The sequence below is a fragment of the Podarcis pityusensis genome, assembly GCF_964106645.2.
Source record: "Podarcis pityusensis genome assembly, chromosome: 14".
In the NCBI taxonomy this organism is placed as follows: Eukaryota; Metazoa; Chordata; class Lepidosauria; order Squamata; family Lacertidae; genus Podarcis; species Podarcis pityusensis.
The window spans coordinates 36,238,001-36,257,618 of NC_138039.1; the positions used below are offsets into that span (position 1 = coordinate 36,238,001).

Genomic DNA, 19,618 nt, shown 5'->3' on the forward strand with positions numbered 1-19,618 from the left:
CATTAGGATTTCTAGTGGTTGGAGTATGGGGCCTTAATACCATCTATAGGTCATGGCATGGTTGCTGGGAACACAAAGCATGTAAAATAGTACAAATTTACTGAAAATATTCTGCAAAAAATTCGACCGTAAGTAATTCTCATGGGCTGCACAACTGGGCTTCTCAGAGAATTTTGATTTCTCCAAAGCACAGAGAAACTTGCGAATGTTGCTTTTTGTGACTCACAAATGAAGAAAAACACCCTTGCTGCTGTTATTTTATTATTATTATTCTGTATTGAAAACAGTCCTTGGCTGTGCCATTTGCACTGCCTTTGTGACAGCTTTGTCTGTTTCCTCTTTCCTTAGCCACTTGTCCCCAAATCCAGTGACACCTGGGCTCTAAAATACATAGCTATATATGGGTGCACACTTTCTCCCCACCATATTAGGGCAAGCCAGTAAATCTATGAAGGCACATCTCAACTACTTGACTACTTGGGTGCTTGGTCAACAAAGCTTGTACTGCCTCATCTAGAATGTCCCCACCACAAACCATCTCTCTTTCTTCTTCCTTCCCCCTCTCTTTCATTCCACTTTCTTGTTTTTCCTGGGTGGGGGTGAGGTAATAAAAGAAAAAAGGATTATTCTTGAGAGAAATGGCAGGGGACTTTTCATTGCTCTACTGCCATCTGGTGACAAAGAAGGAGAGAGAGTGGCAAAGCAATGTACACCCAGATTTTATGGCCACGACAGATCTTTCAACCAAAGCTACGTTTAACAGGATAGCTGGGGGACACCTCTGCGCCCTATCTTCTATGCCAAGATGTTGCTATTAAAGAGCTGTGTCTTCAGCATCAGGTCGGGTCCCAAAAAGCAGCTCCGCGGTGACTTTGCCGTCGTATTTGGGCAGATTGCCCCCAAAATCTGCTGGCAGGATATCGGCATCGATCTCTCGGTAGAAGGTGTCGAGTTCGTCGCCATGCACAAACACCTGAGTGCGAAAAGGAAGACAGAAAGGTTGAGCTGAGAGATGCTGTGTAACGGGGGGCAGAGTTCAGCTTTTTGAGCTATTATATGATATATAACAGGGGACGCAGGTGGCGCTGTGGGTTAAACCACAGAGCCTAGGACTTGCTGATCAGAAGGTTGGCGGTTTGAATCCCCATGACGTGGTGAGCTCCCATTGCTCAGTCCATGCTCCTGCCAACCTAGCAGTTTGAATGCACCTCAAAGTGCAAGTAGATAGATAGGTACCACTCCGGTGGGAAAGTAAATGGCGTTTCCGTGCGCTGCTCTGGTTTGCCAGAAGCGGCTTAGTCATGCTGGCCACATGACCCGGAAGCTGTACGCCAGCTCCCTCGGCCAATAAAGCGAGATGAGCTCTGCAACCCCAGAGTCGGCTACGACTGGACCTAATGGTCAAGGGTCCCTTTACTTTACTTATGATTATATAATGATTTGAAATATATGTTTAAAATAACCTTGGCTTAAAAAAAACAACCTGAAGCTTTCCTTTTAGGAATTATAGGTGCCGAAATCCCAAAGGAGAAGAAAATACTATGTAAGTGACCACAGCTGCGCAGAAGTTAGTGGCCCAGAGATGGAAATAAGATAAAGTCTTCTACCAGAGAAGAATGGCAGATGAAGTTGATGGACTATGCCGAAATGGCTAAAATGACTGGAAAAATCGGAAATCAGGAAAACCAAAATTTTAATAAGGAATGGGGGAAATTTATAACTTATCTTAAGGACCATTGTAAACAGCTAAAATCGTTAGCAGGATTGGAATATCACTTGTAGCTTAATGGTGAATTTTAGACACAATGGAGAGGTAAAAGATTTGGATCATCATAAAAGATGCAGGAGGAAATGATTAATAATAGGACCCACAAAGGGGAGGAGGGAAGTCCAAGAGATTCATTGGAATCATATTTTTATGTTCTATGTTCGATATATGACTAAAATTTTAATCTGAAAAACCAAATAAAGTATGTATGCATGCATGCATGTAGGTAAAAAGAGAGATTCTCAGCTATCATTTCAAAAGCGAAACATGTTTCTAGCCCATATGACTGAGTGGCTGGATATAATATCAACAAGTGATGCAAAATCGTAACACCAGGAGTTTGCTACCCTTGCAAGCAGCAGCTAGGTGTGGGGAAACCTTTGGCCCTCCAGATGTTGCTGTACTACAGCTCCCATCATCCCTGACCATTGACCGTGCTTGCTGGGGCTGATAGGAGTTGCAGGCAGTGTGGTGTAACATTTAGTGTGTCAGGCTAGAATGTGGGAGACCAGGGTTCAAATCCCCACTGGGCCATGATGCTCCCTGGGTGGGGGTGACCTTGGATCAGTCACTGCCTCTTGGCCTACCTTACATAATGGGGTGTTTGTGGGGATTAAATGAGGAGGGGAAGAACTATGTACACCACCTTTTGCTCGTGGAGAAACATGTGAGAGACAAAAGTTGTTGTTTTATCAATAATAGATCAGCAGCATCTGCAGGGCCAAAAGGTCTCCATGCCTGCAATTCCTGGCAGAAGATGCCCAATCCCAGTAACTTCTCATTTCTGCCCTGGCATGCTTGCATTCCTTGACTGACAATGCTGTATTCGTCTTCTCATTGCTCCTTACCCTTCTGCGGCATAACTCACCCTTTCCAGCAGTTTGTTTTTCAGGAACGGTTTCACCACATTGTAGGTTGTGGTGAAGTACCACGGCTGGTGGATGAAGTGGACAGCCTTGAAACGAGCTGGGAAAGAATCCTAGGGATTTCCAAAAGGAGCACATGGTTAAGGCAGCCAGCCGCAAAAAAATAATAATACAGTGGTACCTCTGGTTGCAAACTGGATCCGTTCGCAACATGAGCAGAACACAACCTGCGTCTGCACGTGCCGCGATTTGCTGCTTCTGTGAATGTGCCTGACATCATTTTGCACGTCTGCGCATGCGCGAGCAGCGAAACTCGGAAGTAACCCTTTCCGGTACTTCCGGGTCACAGCGGGACGCAACCTGAAAACACGCAACCTGAAGCAAACATAACATGAGGTATGACTGTAGTGCAAAGGTGAGACAGAGCAGCTAGGCAGAGGGGACTTTTATTGTTTCAAAAGCCTGATTTCTCCTTTTTGGATGGGTGGAGGAAGCGAAGCAGTTCCACTAAACCACCACTGAGGGCTGTGCTCTTTGTATGGATGTAAAGGGCAGGGATGAAGTACTTTGTGTCCAGGGGCCAAATACTCCATCTTTTTGGACTCTTTGGACAGTCATACCCCTCACTCAAGCACTTTCCCCCCTGGCTTGAATGTGTCTCTGAACTGTGATAATGGCTGTGTAGACACCAAGAATTTAAAGCACATTTCCCCGCCAAGGAATACTGGGAACTAGTTTTGCTATGGGTGCTGGCAACTGTAGCTCTGTGAGGGGTAAAACTACAGTTCCCAGGATTCTTGGGGGAAGGTGTACACAGACAACATCTCTTGCTTGATGGGATATAGGGTGGAAACGGGAAGGGTGTCAACTGTTGGGGGGCTGGAATGTAGCCGCCTGTGCAAAAAGTTAGAGTTTTCATCCATCATTAAATTGTAGAATTGGAAGAGGCCCCAAGAGTCATATAATTCAACCCCCTGCAATGCAGGAATCTCAGCTAAAGCACCCATGAGAGAAACAGCAATCTGGAAGACTGAAGGAAATACTTCACACATTTTTGAGCTAAAGGGCAAAAGTGTTCAGGGGTCAGCAGGTCAGCAAACTTTTTCAGCAGAGGGCCAGTCCACTGTCCCTCAGACCTTGTGGGGAGCCGGCCTATATTTTTTGCGGGGGGGGGGGGGAATGAACTAATTCCTAAGTCCCACAAATAACCCAGAGGTGCATTTTAAATAAAAGCACACATTCTACTCATGTAAAAACACCAGGCAGGCCCCACAAATAACCCAGAGATGCATTTTAAATAAAAGAACACATTCTCTCATGTAAAAACATGCTTTCCTGTTACAGATCTCTTCTCCTGTCTGAAATTTAGCCAAAGGGCCAAATCGCACCATCACACTCATCAGATTGATGTGATGACTTGCATGGGGTCGTGAAGGACCATATAGCCCTTTCTCTCCAGCACCTCAAATGTTCCTGTGAATGTTTCTGGTTGTGGATACATCATCTTTTTGTTCCCGTTCTGAGCACCAATAAGCAGCGGACTTTCATCACTCAGTTGCCTACATGCCTAGATAGAGGAAGTACCGTATTTTTCGTTCTATAAGACACACTTTACCCCTCCAAAAATTAAGGGGAAATGTGTGTGCGTCTTATGGAGCAAATGCAGGCTCCATGGCTTCAGCGAAAGCAACGCGAAGCCTCCAAAGCACAGCAGGAACGCTCCCGCCGTGCTCCAGAGTCTTCGCGTTGCTTTCGCTGAAGCCTGGAGAGTGAGTCGGGTCGGTGCGCACTGATCCCTCTTGCTCTCCTGGCTTCGCTTTGCTGGAGAGGCGCTGCACATCTTTCCCTCTCTGCGCAGCGCCCCTTCAGCGAAGCGGGAGGAGAAATGGAAGGGGCTCCATTTCTCCTGCCGCTCTGCTGAAGGGGTGCTGCGCAGAGAGGGAGAGATTTTTTTTTCTTGTTCTCCCCCTCTAAAACTAGGTGCGTCCTATGGTTGGGTGCGTCCCATAGAGCGAAAAATACGGTACTTCGTAGGCGAAAGGACTTTGGCTGCAGTGGCAAGCTGGTGAGAAGGAAATTGCTGCCACCTGAATGAGTTTTGCATGGGGGAATATACTGTACAGGGGCAAGGCTGTAGATTGGACAAGAGTCCAAATCAGTAGAAGGCAGCTTCCTATGTTTCTACAAAGGAACTGTCCAGGGTTGATTGACATCACTGATGACACTCAATGGTCATGTGGTATACTGTTTGCCCCCTGGTTCTAGGAATGCCTCTTGCATAACCAGTACAGTGGTGCCCCGCAAGACAAATGCCTCGCAAGACGAAAAACTCGCTAGACGAAAGGGTTTTGCGGTTTTTGAGCTGCTTCGCAAGACGAATTTCCCTTTGGGCTTGCTTTGCAAGACGAAAACGCTTGCAAGTTTGTTTCCTTTTTCGTAAAACCGTTAAAACCCAAGGTGCATTGCTTGAAGAGGTGCAGTTGCGACTTGACTTCGAGGAGCAACTCATAGCACGCGGTGTGGTAGCCTTTTTTGAGGTTTTTGAAGACTTTGGCAATTTTTGAAGCTTTTCCAAAACTTCTTTTGCAGCCATTTGGTAAGTTAAACTTTTAAAACTTTTTGGGGGGTTTTTGGATTTGGGGTTGGGGTGTTTGGAATTCAAGGACTTGCTGTTGGGGAGGGGTTTGCAAGAATCTGGAAGCTTGGTTTTTCCCCCCTGCATTTTTATGATTTTTATTGTTCCTTCAATTTTTGAATTTATTGTTCCTTAAATTTTTGAAATGCTCTTTACAGTATGTGTGACTTTAAAGAGCACTTAATAAACTCTTGTTGTACCAAATTTGGCTTTGGTTGGACTTTTTTTGACCATAGGAACACATTAATTGAATTTCAATGCATTCCTATGGGATTTCGTGCTTTGCAAGACGAAAAATTCGCTAGACGAAAAAACTCGCGGAACGAATTAATTTTGTCTTGCGAGGCACCACTGTAATCTATGGGGTCCAGGTTGTCTTCACTGCTTTCTAGGGAGGGCAATAAGGCAGACTCACCTGCAGCATGTCCACCATTTTCTTCAGTTCGGATGGTTTAATGCCAGAGGCCTGCTGCATGGTGAACCCATTAAAGTTCTCAATGATGCAGAAGCCATTGATTTGCGTCTCCTCGTTCTCTAGCAGCTTCTCTAGGATCACACAATAGGCGCGAAGAATCTGGATCAAAACACATGGAGACAGGAGCTTATGTCCAGAACTCTGGCCAAGTTGATGGATTTCCTTCCTCCCATACCTTGGGAAACAGGCAACCTTTCTGTACCAGGCTGCTGAAGTCAGTATTTATTTTGTTAATTAAATTTCTCCTTTCATCCGAGGATCACGGGGCAGTTTACAATAAAGACACACACACACACAAAACATAGTAGCAAACAAAAACAATACCCACCCCCCAAAGCCCAAATGATGCTCCATCTTACAGAATGCAGAGCAGATGTGGAGAAACTTTGACCCTCCAGTTGGGAGCAGAGTTCAGCTATCTGAGATTCTCAGCTTTCATTTAAAAAGCTAAGTATGTTTCTAGCCCATATGACTGAGTGGTTGGGATATCTAACCTTAAAAACAGTCAACAACTGATGCAAAAACATCACACTAGGAGTTTGCAACCCCTGCAAGCAGCAGCCAGGTGTGAGAAACCTTTAGCCCTCCAGATGTTGCTGAATTTAGCACTTGCATCGTCCCTAGCCGTTGGCCATGCTTGGTGGTGCTGTTGAGAATTCAGCAACATCTAGAGGACCAAAGGTTCCCCACGCCTGTCCCGAAAGAACCTGAAACACCTTGATGAGAAGCAGTAGCTTGCAGCAGGAACGGGGAATGTTTTTGTATCGAGGGTTGTTTTCCCTTGGGGATAATCTTTCATGAGCATCCTTGCACTAGCGAGAGTCGCTCCCTCCTTGTCTAGTTAGTCACCAGAGGCAAGGCAGACTGTCCTTGCTAGAGGGCTAAAATAGTTGTGAGAGGGCTCCCACTACCACCACCTTCCATTGCTCCAGGAGTCGGATTCTAACACAAAAAGAAAATAGTCCTGCACAGATATGAAGCGCCTATTGCATCAGGCCATTGTTCACTACCAAGCAGCCCAAACCAGGAGGTGGGTCAAATATACAAGAAAAGAATCTGAGACATTCTGGTGTCTTATTTGGTTGCTGTGTATGCTTGTACAGCCGCCCAGAGTGGCTGGGGAAACTTAGCCAGATGGGCAGAGTATAAATAAATTATTATTATTATTACAAACTTGCACACTTGACTCTCCAGGTGCCATTGAACTCCCAAGTCACATCAGCTCCAACCAGCATGGCTAGTGGTCAGGGATGGTGGGAGATGCAGTCCAGGGGTGGAGAAACTCAGACCTGGGGCCAGTTGTGGCCCTCTGGGTTTCTCTATCTGGCCCATGGAACTCTGCAAAGGCCACACCCATCACTAACCCACCACTGGCCCCCCTCCACAGGCCCTTGGAAGGCTGGCCAGAAGGGAATGTGCCCCTTGCGGTGGAAAAGGTCCCCCATTCGCTATTGTAGCTCAGTAACATACGGAGGCCACAAGTTACCCATCCCAGTGGTAAGTATTGGTAGTTTAATAGGGGGGGGCACAAGTGCTTGCGGTGTAGGACCTCTGCTCGGAGATGCTCACCTCATCAAAGGTGATCTCCTCGTAATCCCAGTTCTCAATGTTGAACAGCAGCACCACCCGTCCATACTTGTCCCTGTTGGCCAAGATGCCTGGGTAGCCAGCCTCAATGGTGCTGCGCACAGCCTCGGGAGTCAGGTTTTCAAAGAGCTCTGGATACTGCTGGCGGAAGTTGACATAACCTGGTGTGAGGGGGAAGAAATATAGAAATGATGAGCGTGGGAAGAGAGACTGAAGCATTGAGCTAGATTAGGAATGGGTGAAGCTGTGGCCCTCCTGATGATGATGTTTTATTATTTATACTCCACCCATCTGGCTGGGTTTTGCCAGCCACTCTGGGTGGCTTCCAGGTCATATAAAAACATAATAAAACATAATAAAAAATCATCCCCAGCTAGCATGGCCAATGGTCAGGGATGATGGAAGTGGCAGTCTAGCAACATCTGGAGGCCCACTAGTTCCCCGTCCTTGCAAATGTTCCCCATCCTTGCAAGGAGGCTGTGTGCTTAAATGGTGGGGCTATCAGGGCAGAATTTCAGGTCAGAAGCTCAGGACCTCACTTGGCAGAAGGAGGAGGGTCAGCTAACATAGCAGTGATGTCTCATCACATATTGAGGTAAGTAATGAAACCAGGCAAAGATCTCAAAGGAAGGTCAGTCGCTTGGTGGTAATGTGTCTGCTTTGCCTGCAGAAGGTTACAGGTTCAATGCTCGACAGCTCCTGGTAGGTCTGAGAAAGAACCCTGGAGATCTGCTGCCAGTCAGGGTAGACTAGGGTGAGGGAAACTATGGAAGTTTTGCAGTCAAATCTAACAATGCATATTTTTGCTTGTTGGCACATGAAGGGGTTAAGACCATAGAGCTGTGTTGCTGATAGGCAGACTCAGACCATAGAAACGTAATTGGTAGAGAATGCTCTGTATGATGTCATTAACCCTCCTCTCCTGGGAGGGAAGGATCAAATAAGTATTTCCTGTTCCTTTCCCCTCTCTCTTCAACTAGCTATGGGAGCAACCATCTCTCCACTTGTTCCTGTATAAGGCACATGCCTGAAGTTGTTTTGGCTGTAAATACAAGTATTTTATCTGCATTAGTTTTTACTTCTGTTGCTGGTAAGGATGATTGCTTGACTGTGAGTAAACTATACATTTTAAACTTGCTTTTCAGTTTGGAGCCTGTTTCTTTGATAAACAGGGAAACAAAAGGGAGACATCAGCCTAACGACTAATTCCTGTGCTTCCAATTATACTTGCTCAGATGGGAGTTATAAACTCCACTGAGAGGGCTTTATCTCGTGCGAGTATCTGCAAAAGCCCTGTATTTTGGAAAAAGGCTTGTAGCCCCATTTTCTCTTTGTCTCAACCCACACACATGGGCCTGCAGAGGGATCAAAGATAGTTAATGCATCCCCTCACCTACCTAATAAAACCCATCAGTAACCCGTGCGTTTCTGATGTTGTTGGACTCCATCTCCCATCAACCCAACATGGCCAATGATCAGTGATGAAGGGATCTGTAATCCAACACTGAGGGATGGGGAGGACAGGTTCCCCATTCCTGGTGCAGACAGTACTGAGCTAGATGGACCAAACATATCACTCAGTACAAGGCAGCTTCCGATAAGCCCACTCCCACTGCCCCCCCCAATAATACCATGAAGTGCAAACTCTGGAATTGTACTTGGGACAGTACTTGGGACACGGGTGGTGCTGTGGGTTAAACCACAGAGCCTAGGGCTTGCTGATCAGAAGGTTGGTGGTTCGAATCCCCATGATGGGGTGAGCTCCCGTTGTTTGGTCCCTGCTCCTGCCAACCTAGCAGTTCAAAAGCACATCAAAGTGCAAATGTATAAATCGGTACCGCTCTGGCAGGAAGGTAAACGGCGTTTCCGTGCACTGATCTGGTTCACCAGAAGTGGCTTAGTCATTCTGGCCACATGACCCGGAAGCTGTACGCCGGCTCCCTCAGCCAATAAAGTGAGATGAGCACTGCAACCCCAGAGTCGGTCATGACTGGACCTAATGGTCAGGGGTCCCTTTACCTTTACCTTTTACCACAGTACTTAAAACTTGTTGCTTCAGGACTCAGGAACCTAACTAGGTTTATTTATTTTTTCATCCCCCACCCGCCCATCTACATTCCTTCTCAGTAAAAACTAAATCATTCTGCCTCCTTATTTTTCTCATGCTTGTTTACCAACAAGGGGATGATCAACCCAGATTTCCATTCTGCAGGGGGCAGGAATAGCAGGGGTAGTAACTTGTTTCACTTGTTTCCTGTTAAGAGCCATCAGGCGTGAAATGGGGAAGCGTAGCTTGGGGCGGTTAAATAAAAACGGGCAAAAATCCTTCCCTTGTTCCTCATCTCCGTGGCTAGTTTTGTTAATTACTGCCCTGTTGCATAAACAAAGGGAGCTCTGAAATAGAGCCAAGCAAATATTTTTCTTCTTCTCCAGCATAATCTCTCCAGTTTACCAGAGTCCAGGGTCAATGCCAGTAAAATCCCTCTCAGAGAGAGGGAGGGGGACACACAATACAGTGGTACCTCAGGTTAAGTACTTAATTCGTTCCGGAGGTCCGTTCTTAACCTGAAACTGTTCTTAACCTGAAGCACCACTTAAGCTAATGGGGCCTCCTGCTGCTGCCACGCCATCAGAGCACTATTTCTGTTCTCATCCTGAAGCAAAGTTCTTAACCCGAGGTACTATTTCTGGGTTAGCGGAGTCTGTAACCTGAAGCGTATGTAACCTGAGGTACACACAGCGGAAGCACCCAAACGGAGAAAAACCTCTTCCTACAACCTAACTTTGGGTTTTGCTGGCAATTAAAGGTGTTGCCCCCGCACTCCTCCTTTTTTCTTTTTAATAGGCTAGATAAATAAGCCAATATCACCTGCCCACTCCCTATGCTACCCTAAGGAAGGGTGACTACAGCATACCAACAAGATTTGACTGGGTCTGTTTGCGTGCCAAGAACCCCCACCTTTAATCAGATCATAAGCCCTGCTGATGTCAAATTTACGGGCTCGGATGAAACGCAGGAAGAAAGCATCATCTTTTCCTTTCACTTTCTCAGCCACCACCTTGCAGATGTCCTCTCCTCCTTTGGCTTTCTCCTGCACCAGTTCCCGCAGCTCTTTCACAGCCAGCTCGCGCTTCTCCAGGGTCTCGTTCAGTTCATCCTTGGCCTGTGGAGGAGAAGAGAAGCTGGACTGTGTCTCAAAGGTAGAAGATGTCACAGGAATGGGACAATACCTGCTTTCCCTTCTCTCCCACGCAAAATAGCACTTGTGTGCTCATATTCAAGGAAGTGTTCTCCTAAACAGAAACATGTTCGCTAGCTGTGGCCATTGGTCTCATGATACCATATCTGGCATGGCCCTCGGTGCTCAACCAGTTATTTGTTCTTGCCCTAAACCTAATGCTGTAGGTTTCAAAATTCCTTCCATCGCTGAGCCCTATTCTAGATCAACTTGTCTTCTAAGCAACACCAGAACATCTGCCATACAAGCCCAGAACATAGCAAAGGATTCTGGCCTATGTTCTTAATATTTCTATGGAGTGACAGCCTGTTGACTAACACCATTGCCCTCTGCAACCAGAGTATATATAGAACAACACACCTAGCATTCCACTTGTGGTTGTACTATTCAGGAAGAAAATTGGTGGCAGTGAACTAAAATGGCTTTTGTCTGCTATTGCTAGGCAACTCACTGAGGAGCCACCAAAGGAAACACTTTTGCAGACAACTGTATGTATTTTGGCATATCAAGCAGTAAAATAGGCAAAGAATGTCCAGCCCAGCTCGCTTTAATTAGTTTTCCCTGTAGAATCCAAGTGCTGTCATTTCACATAGCTAGTATGAACAAAATCGTATCATTTTCTGGATATTAAGTGTGCTGGTTCACAGATCCTATATTGAGCAGCAGGTTAAACTAAAAGGCCTCCAAGATACCACACAACTCAAAACTTCTATGGGCATTCCATACTTTTCTTTTTACATTTAATCCAGATTTCCTCCCTTGCAATAAAATTCCATGAATTAAAAATGACCCATTATATACCCACATGGTATACATGCCACTGGTATGGAAGAAAGGGCATTCACAAGGTAAAGGTAAAGACCCCTGGATGGTTAAGTCCAGTCAAATGCAACTATGGAGTGCGCTGCTCATCTCTGCTTTCAGGTCGAGGGAGCTGCCATTTGTCTGCAGACAGCTTTTCCGGAGCATGTGGCCAGCATGACTAAACCACTTCTGGCACATGGAACACTATGACGAGTGCCAGAGTGCATGGAAACGCCATTTACCTTCCCACCACAGCGGTACCTATTTATCTAATTGCACTGGTGTGCTTTTGAACTGCTAGGATGGCAGAAGCTGGAACTGAGCAGTGGGAGTGGGAGCTCACTCCCTCATGGGGATTTGAACTTCCGAACTTCTGATCAGCAAGCCCAAGAGGCTCAGTGGTTTAGACCACAGTGCCACCCGCATCCCCAATGAAGGAGACTATAATGTGATTGATAGCACTTCCACCAAATAAGTATATTGACCCTTAGATATGCTACAGGACTCCCGTGAAGGCTATATAAATTATGTTGGTATACAGATTCCAACCATTTCAGGCCCTGTGCATTATATTTATTGTCCAACGATCAATGTGAGCTTAGAAAAATATCTTCCAAAAATACCTTCCAATCAGCAATGTGAGCTTGGAAAAATATCTTCCAAAAATACTTTCTGAACAGCAAGCCCAAGAGGTTCAGTTGTTTAGACCACAGTGCCACCCACGTCCCTGGCATTCACAAATAATCCCTTGGCAACCTCAAATGTAAGGTGAGTGTGACCAAAAAAACCATGCACTGAGTGCCCTGAGCGCTTCCTCTCCCCTTTGATCATTTTCATAACGCAATTTATTTTCTCATTAATTGATGGAGAATGGTAAAAATGCAAGAGTGGGATTTTCAGCACAGCAGTAGGAAACCCTGAGACAGACATGGCTTTGGTCTGACCTAACAGGACTTATGCTCTTAATTAGCGACTGTTGCCTTTGATACAATTGTATGTAGGAAATTAAACAATGGGCACATTGCAGCCCTTTGATGATTCTTGCATAAAGCAGCCACCACACTGGGCCTCCCTGTAGGGTTGTCTCTGCCTCTACATCAATGGCAGCATCAAATCTGGAGCGCCATTTTTTCAACCTTCTCCTTTAGCTCTTTGTGCTTTTCAAGGGAGAACAAGGTAACTGCTGTAACAACTGTTAGGACTCCCAGTGATGGACTTGGGCTGTGGTTCATCTCTGTGGCTCAGGGCCTAGCAGAAGCCCTGGTGTACTCAGGACCCATGTGTGTCTGTGTGTGTTCCCCTTTGTCTTCCCCCCTGCTATGACCCTCTGGTCTCCACTGAATGCTACATGACATGAACAGAGGCGTACTGGTTAAATTGCAGTGGAACAGCCATGCAAAACAGGGGCAAACTTCAAAGAAGGGTCCCTGATACGGGCCTTGAAGGATTCTTAGCTAGCCCTGTTGGCAGGGAGACGAGGCATAAAAATTCAGTTTCTGTTTTCTCAGGAAGGTAAGACAACAGTCTCACAATGGACCATCTTGACATCACTGAAACCTCTTGTTCTCTCTCACACACAGAGCTACGTAAGTAGTTAGTTTTTGAAAGGTTAATTAGCCACGTTGAGCTCCATGAACAGGCCACCTTCTGGAATCATTAACAGCTCTCAGACTTTGGCCTTCCCTCTCCACCCCACCCAGCGATGCTCACCTTTTGCAAGGTATAGTCAGGGATTTTCTCACACTTCCCAAAGACGCGGCCATGGTCCTTGGTGGTCAGCCTCTCAAGTTTGGAACGCAAGGCTTGCTCCTCCTCAGAAACGATCCTGAATGTGCCAGTCTAGGGGTGAAAGCACAAGGGGGAAATGAACTCCTGACTTGAAACATCCCCATCATGTCAACTGCTCATGCAAGAACTGACAAAACTTGCATAATACTTGGCACCCTATGTAAAAAATATTGACTCTAAAAGGAGAAGACTTGTGAATATTTTTGCAGCAGGGTCCTTACAGGTATCTCAATAATTAATAAATAATAAATAAATAAATATTTGTACCCTGCCCATCTGACTGGGTTTCCCCAGCCATTCTGGGCAGCATCCAGCATATACAAAAACTATCAAAACATTAAACATTAAAAACTTCCCTGTACCCAGCCTTCAGATGTCTTCTAAAGGTGGCACCCAATCAGCATGAAAGGGGAGTTTTTTCACCACTGTACACCCAAAGCAGAGCATTTAGGAACTGAAAACATAGTGTTTTCTCTTTCCAGAGTTTGGTGCCCAAGTTCTGTTACGTACAATCAGACTTCATGGAAAACACAGCTTAAGACACTCAGAAAGAAGTTAGTGGAGCAGTCCAAATCATTTTTGTCCATGTACCCACACAGAAAATTGTTGATCTATCTGAAAGGCAACTCGTGGAGATTTGCAATGATCATTGCAATGCATCCTTAATTATTATTATTGTACAATATTACTATATAAACTTAGAAGGTTGCATAATGTTTGAAGGGGTGTGACTGTCAGGGGAGATGGCTTTAACTGTCATGACCCTGCGTGACTGAATTTGCCACTACACTACTGGCTGTAGATCAGTGGCAAAGTGCGTACTTTGCATCTAGAAGGTTTCGGGCTCAATCCGGGGACTGGTGACAGGGTGACGATGAGTGGTCAGAGAAAAAGGGAGAAGACTGGGAGGAGGAGGTGTCAGAAGTAGAAGATGTAACAGGGTTTAGTGAGCAGGGAAAATCTGTGGCAGATAGAAGTACAGAATTGGAAGCAGGGGTGGATGCAGAGAGGAGGGAGGCCAAGAGGCAGAGATGAGTCAGGCTGGGTGTCTTCCCCTCCTGCTGTGACAAGCTCCCCTGCCCCCTTGTCTCCCAGGAATAGAAGAGGTCTGAAGAGGGAGGAGCAGAGACAGGCACATCGGTGGAGTCTCAGATTGCTTGGGGAAGACCCAAGGAAGGTGGAGATTTAGGAAGCTGTGGGAAGGCGGGGATCTTCAGTCCCCACAACTGTCTCATAGGGGCAAAACCCACTGAGAAGAGTTGCTGTCCTCATTAGGCCTGGCATTCCTGCACAGGTCTTATTTCTTCTGAATCACTTACTCCATGTGCTTTATTCCTGATACTTGCTCCTGACATTATGCATCTTAGAGGCAGAGCTCCTCAGTTGCCTGTTACTGTTCATCTACCTTTTCCTTTCATCTGGGCTGAAGCAAGACAGAAGCAGGTGTTTATTGTGGGCTCAACGCTGCTCACAAATGTAAGGTTTTTGCAGTTTGCCCACGCAATGGCATCAGCATAAAAATGCCAGTCCAGATTTGCCCTATCCATGGAGTATCTTTCCATTGCTTTGGATGGGCTAAGATGCTTTGGAAGGGCTTTCCTCCAAAACTGCAGCATATAAATATTCAACAACATTTTCACATGGTAGGCAGCTTCCTGGATGCAGCCACTATTTGTCCCATGTGGCAAAGCCAAAGTGACATTGTCGTCAGCGCTGGTTTCAGCATTGGTAGCAGCCTGAGGATGTAGAAGACTGATGCTAGCCCTGCTGAGAGCAGAAATGAATCAAGATCTCCTTAATCTAAGCCCGGTTAGAATCAGGAAAAGGGAACAAATGGAATGGAACAAACAGGATCTGTACTCACCACTGAAGTCATGTTGTCGTTTTCCTAATCCACGCAACCACTGAAAAGAGAGAATGAGGATTGTCAGGCTAACATCACCAGGAGGCAACACACTGACACCTGTTGCAGTTCACTCTCTGGTTCAGAGAGATCTGGCAACTTTCCGCAGCTGAGGATCCTTCAGAATCCCAAGTCCGCCTTGAGGGTTCTAGAGGAGACCTAGCGAGGCTGTCCGCAGGAAGTCCCAGCCTCTTCTCATTACCAGGAACTTAATTTTCAGAGAACATTGCTGGGCCGCCTCCTTTAATTATGTCTTATACTTATACAGTCCCCAATGTTTACTTTTTCTCTTAGGTTGCTAAAGGCTTCCAGCTGCTAGCCTTTGTTGGTTGTGGAACTTCCCAATTATACCACTCCTCCTGTTTGTTTGAGTCTTTATCTACTGATAAGGGTGGGGCCAACATCCCTATCCTATCACCACGTCAGCTAATGTCCTGATTGCCTTTGTTTATCCTTGGCCATGATGAGTACATGAGTACAAGACTAGCTAGCAGGACCAGTAGTCAGGGATGATGGGACATACAGGAAGTCCTGTTAAACTTGGTGGCAGTAAACATGCATTGGAACTGGCTTTTTTGTCTTATTTCAGTGCCAGCGCAATATGCAGAAGGTCTTGGGTCCACTCCCTGACATCTCCAGTCAGCAAGGGATGGAAGAGACCAATTTCTGCCCTGGAGAGCAGCTGTCTTCCAGAGCCAGCAGTGAAGGGCCAGATGAACAAACGATCTGCCCTGGTATAATGTAGCTTTTAAGTTCCCGTGTTCATAGACTCACAGGTTTGCTACATATGAGACTACATGAACAGGCTGCCGGTAACTTGTTGCACAAGATTGGGCAATCTCTTGCACCACGAGTTTCTGCTAGTGCAACTGTTGCACTGGAGAGATACCACAGGACAGGATAGTACGCACCCCGGAAATGATCTCTTTCAGCTTCTGCCTTCTGGAAGAAGGTATAGGGTTATAAAGGCCATGACTAGCCGCCTGAGAAACAGTTTCTACACAAATGCTATTCTGGTTCTAAACACAGCATAAGGAATCTCTATAGTATATTGTATTTTAAAATGGGGTTTCAGAGTTTTTAGGGGTTTTAGAATGTTTTATGTAGTTTTTCAGTTTCATTGTTCTGTATGGGACAATGACAATAAAGATATCGTATCGTATCGTATTGATTCCTCCGTTGTACAACACTGAAACTCGTCCATGTGCTAGCTCAGCAGCCCTGGACACAGCTCACAGAGATTGAATGGGTACATAGCAGTTGTCTAGTCCAACCCCATGCAATGCCGAATCTGCAATATAGGGTTCCAAGCAGAGCATCCCTGACATGTAGACATCTAGTCCTTGCTGAAACACATCCAGTTGTTTTTAATGGCTGGGCTGCGTTTGCTGTGATTTGAAGCAGTATTAAACCTGCAGCACCTATACTCTCCCAACCAACTTTAACAAGAAGGGTTGCAGTGGCAGAATCTAAGCTGAAGAAAAGAATCTCGAAATACTCACCAGGGAGGTGAAACAGTTCCAAGAAGGTCAGTGTGCAATCCAGGCAGAATCACCGTAGTGAATAAATTGAACATGCAACGGGCAGCAAAGAATTGAGAAAAGGCTGAAGTGCAACAAGAGGAAACCCAGGCAAAAGCTTTGTAGAGTCACCGGGCTGGGATTAGACCATCACAAGGCATCGCTCGCAAGAGCTCTCTAATTAGGTCAGCACAAACCAGGCGAGGGACCCCATTAAAAAATTACAAAAGGCTGGCGAGGAGGGGGCAGGGGAGAGAGCGAGAGCAAGTGGTCTTGGCTCACAGAAGTTCATGGCGGGGAGGCTGGCAGCATTCTGGGGCCGATTAGCCAAGTATAAAAGCTTCTTATTGTATAACTGGGCCACACTCATTAGTGTAACATGCAGGGTGGAGGGAAGGGCTTTGGGGGACATTGCAGAGGGAGGGAGGGAAGGAGGGAAGAGGGTCCATAACTTCAACGGGGAAGGGCTGTAGCTCAGGAGCAGAGCACATGTTTTGCATGCAGAAGGTCGCAGGTTCAAACCCTGGCATCTCTAGTTAAGCAAAAGTGGGAAAGGCTTCTGCTTTGGAGAGCCAATGTCCGCCAGGATGTCCACCAGCCTAGATGGACAAATATAGGCCCCATCTACACAATATGTTTAAAGTAGCATCATGCCACTTTAAAAAGTCATGGCGTCCCCCAGAGCAGCCTGGGAACTGTATAGTGGAGTAGGACAGCTGGGGGGGGGTCACATCTGGCAACCAATGTGCCCCTTTGGTTTCAGATAGTACATGGGTAGACGAGTCTTTTTAAATTGGTATGACGCTGCTTTAAGTATACAGTGCAGATGAGGTCTTATTTAAGGTAAAGGGACCCCTGACCATTAGGTCCAGTCATGGCCGACTCTGGGGTTGCGGCGCTCATCTCGCTTTATTGGCCGAGGGAGCCGGCATACAGCTTCCGGGTCATGTGGCCAGCATGACTAAGCCGCTTCTGGCGAACCAAAGCAGTGCACGGAAACGCCGTTTACCTTCCCGCCAGAGCAGTACCTATTTATCTACTTGCACTTTGAGTGCTTTCAAACTGCTAGGTTGGCAGGAGCAGGGACCGAGCAATGGGAGCTCACCCCGTTGCAGGGATTCGAACCGCCAACCTTCTGATTGGCAAGTCCTAGGCTCTGTGCTTTAACCCACAGTGCCACCCGCGTCCCGAGGTCTTATTTAGGGCAAGTTAAAAAGCCGTTCTCTGACGTACATTTAAACAATGGGTTGCATCCAGTGCCAGCCCTACTGAGAGGAACCAGAACTGATGGATTCATTCATCCCTAGTGTAGCAGCAAGCCACGCTGAAATTCCCTCTTCTATGGGTCAATGCCAAACCAGGCATTTAACATCACCATACTTTGGCCCCTAGGTTGAATTTCAAGGGTGCTTCCAGGCTGCTGCTACTTTGGGGTGGGATTCAGTCGCTCACTGACAAATTCAGGCTGTGCAAATCAGGTTCTTCACCGCCTTGTGTGATGAACCCCAACGGTGGAGGCGGCCTTGGCTCAGCCCTAGTTCTCATGAAACCCTATAGGAGCTCCTGAGTTCTTGCAAGATGGGACACGGCTGGCCGCCCAGAATATACACCTTTTCACCGCAGGTTCATCCCAGCCACCCTTCCTTGTTTGCCCATTACTGTGGACTTGGTTGGTTTCTGGTCCAGAAAGAAATTTTGATCCCAACCACAATTTGTCTCTTAGTTGGGAGGTTTTTGCTTTTCCCTTAGTCAAGGACAAAATGTTTCTTGTTAGGTGTTAGTCTCTTCCTTGAAATTCCTGGGAGTTTACCTTAGTGAAGACCTCACTTGGAAAAACAATATAACTCAGGTGGTTAGGAAGGCCCAACACAGACTCCATTTCCTCAGGGTCTTGCGAAAGAACAACGTTAAACAACAATTGATGACCTCCTTCTACCGGTCCACAATAGAAAGTGTCCTCTCGTATTGTATCATAGTGTGGTACGTTGGCTTGACAGCCACAGACAGAAAGTCTTTACAGAGGGTGGTGAACACAGCACATGATATCATGGGCTGTCCCATGAGCCTGCTAGATGATATCGCAAAGGATCGTTGCCTTAGGAGAGCAAGAAAAATTCTCAGGGATGATTCACACCCCGGCCAGCACCTATTTAATCTTCTTCTCTCGGGCAGGAGATATAGAAGTATAATCAGGCTAAAAAGGCTAAAAAACAGTTTCTATCTGTGGGCTGTTAGGCTGCTGAACGGAAAATAATATAGTGCAACTGACTTTCGGGGTTGGTGTTTTGTGCGACAAGCACACAGAGTGCAATGAGGTTGAGTGTATGTGTGTGGGGGGAGGCTCAGTTAATTTCATTGTACACAGGTTGTACATTGACAATAAAGGTATTAAATTAAATATTTACATATTCTTGTCAAAATTGATCAGGCAGGCAGAGGCGGAGCTAGCTGCACCCGGGGTTGAGCTTAGCCGCCCGTGGGGGCGGGGTGAGCGTCCCAGGGGCGGCGGCGATGTCACCCCCCCCTCAGGGATGACACCCGGGGCAGTCCACACCCACCGCACCCCCTTCCTCCGCCTGTGCAGGCAGGCAGGATCTGCTTAAGACGAACCCTCATACGTAGGGTTGCCATATTTCAAAAAGTAGAATTCCTGACAACCCCAGAAATAGTGATTTTAAGCTTTTTGAGCTGTTTCTGATGCTTTTCCCATTGCATACGTCTGGCTTTTCCCTTACATTTTGCCGATTCTGCAAAATTCCTCCCCGACGCCATTTTTACACCCGAAAACCAGGACATGTCAGGAATTTTCCTGACTCATGCAGGGTCTTGTGTGGTTGCACTATAGGCTGCAGCCTGGCTTGATGTTATTTTTTATTTGTTTTGGTTTTTTTTTTAAATAGTTTAACAACAACAGCCGCAAAAAAATGCAAACGTAACTTGATTCTGTGTTTCCTTTCCTTTTGTTATATGTGCACTTTGCTGTTGGTTATTCTTTGGATTGTCATTTGTTTTAAAGTGCATTTCATGTTGAAA

General features: G+C 46.3%; 1 protein-coding gene across 1 annotated transcript; it reads right to left on the reverse strand.

Moving 5' to 3' along the window:
• Positions 1-248: 248 nt before the first annotated feature.
• RLBP1 (retinaldehyde binding protein 1) lies at positions 249-16,863 on the reverse strand. The gene is made up of 8 exons (XM_080980519.1): positions 16,568-16,863; positions 15,027-15,066; positions 13,085-13,213; positions 10,291-10,495; positions 7,314-7,492; positions 5,685-5,843; positions 2,637-2,747; positions 249-973 (listed from the first exon to the last, which is right to left on the reverse strand). Exons 2-8 carry the CDS (start codon positions 15,036-15,038, stop codon positions 815-817), a joined length of 954 nt encoding a protein of 317 aa, XP_080836645.1. The 5' UTR covers positions 15,039-15,066; positions 16,568-16,863; the 3' UTR covers positions 249-814.
• Positions 16,864-19,618: the final 2,755 nt, after the last annotated feature.

Bases quoted from the DNA above. Each gene is read 5' to 3' on its own strand.
- RLBP1 (XM_080980519.1), bottom strand. The intron at 7,493-10,290 runs GTGGGGGTTCTT...CCCTCACACCAG, and splicing joins GGCTTATGATCTGATTAAAG to GTTATGTCAACTTCCGCCAG. The intron at 2,748-5,684 runs GTGAGTCTGCCT...GGAAATCCCTAG, and splicing joins AAATGGTGGACATGCTGCAG to GATTCTTTCCCAGCTCGTTT.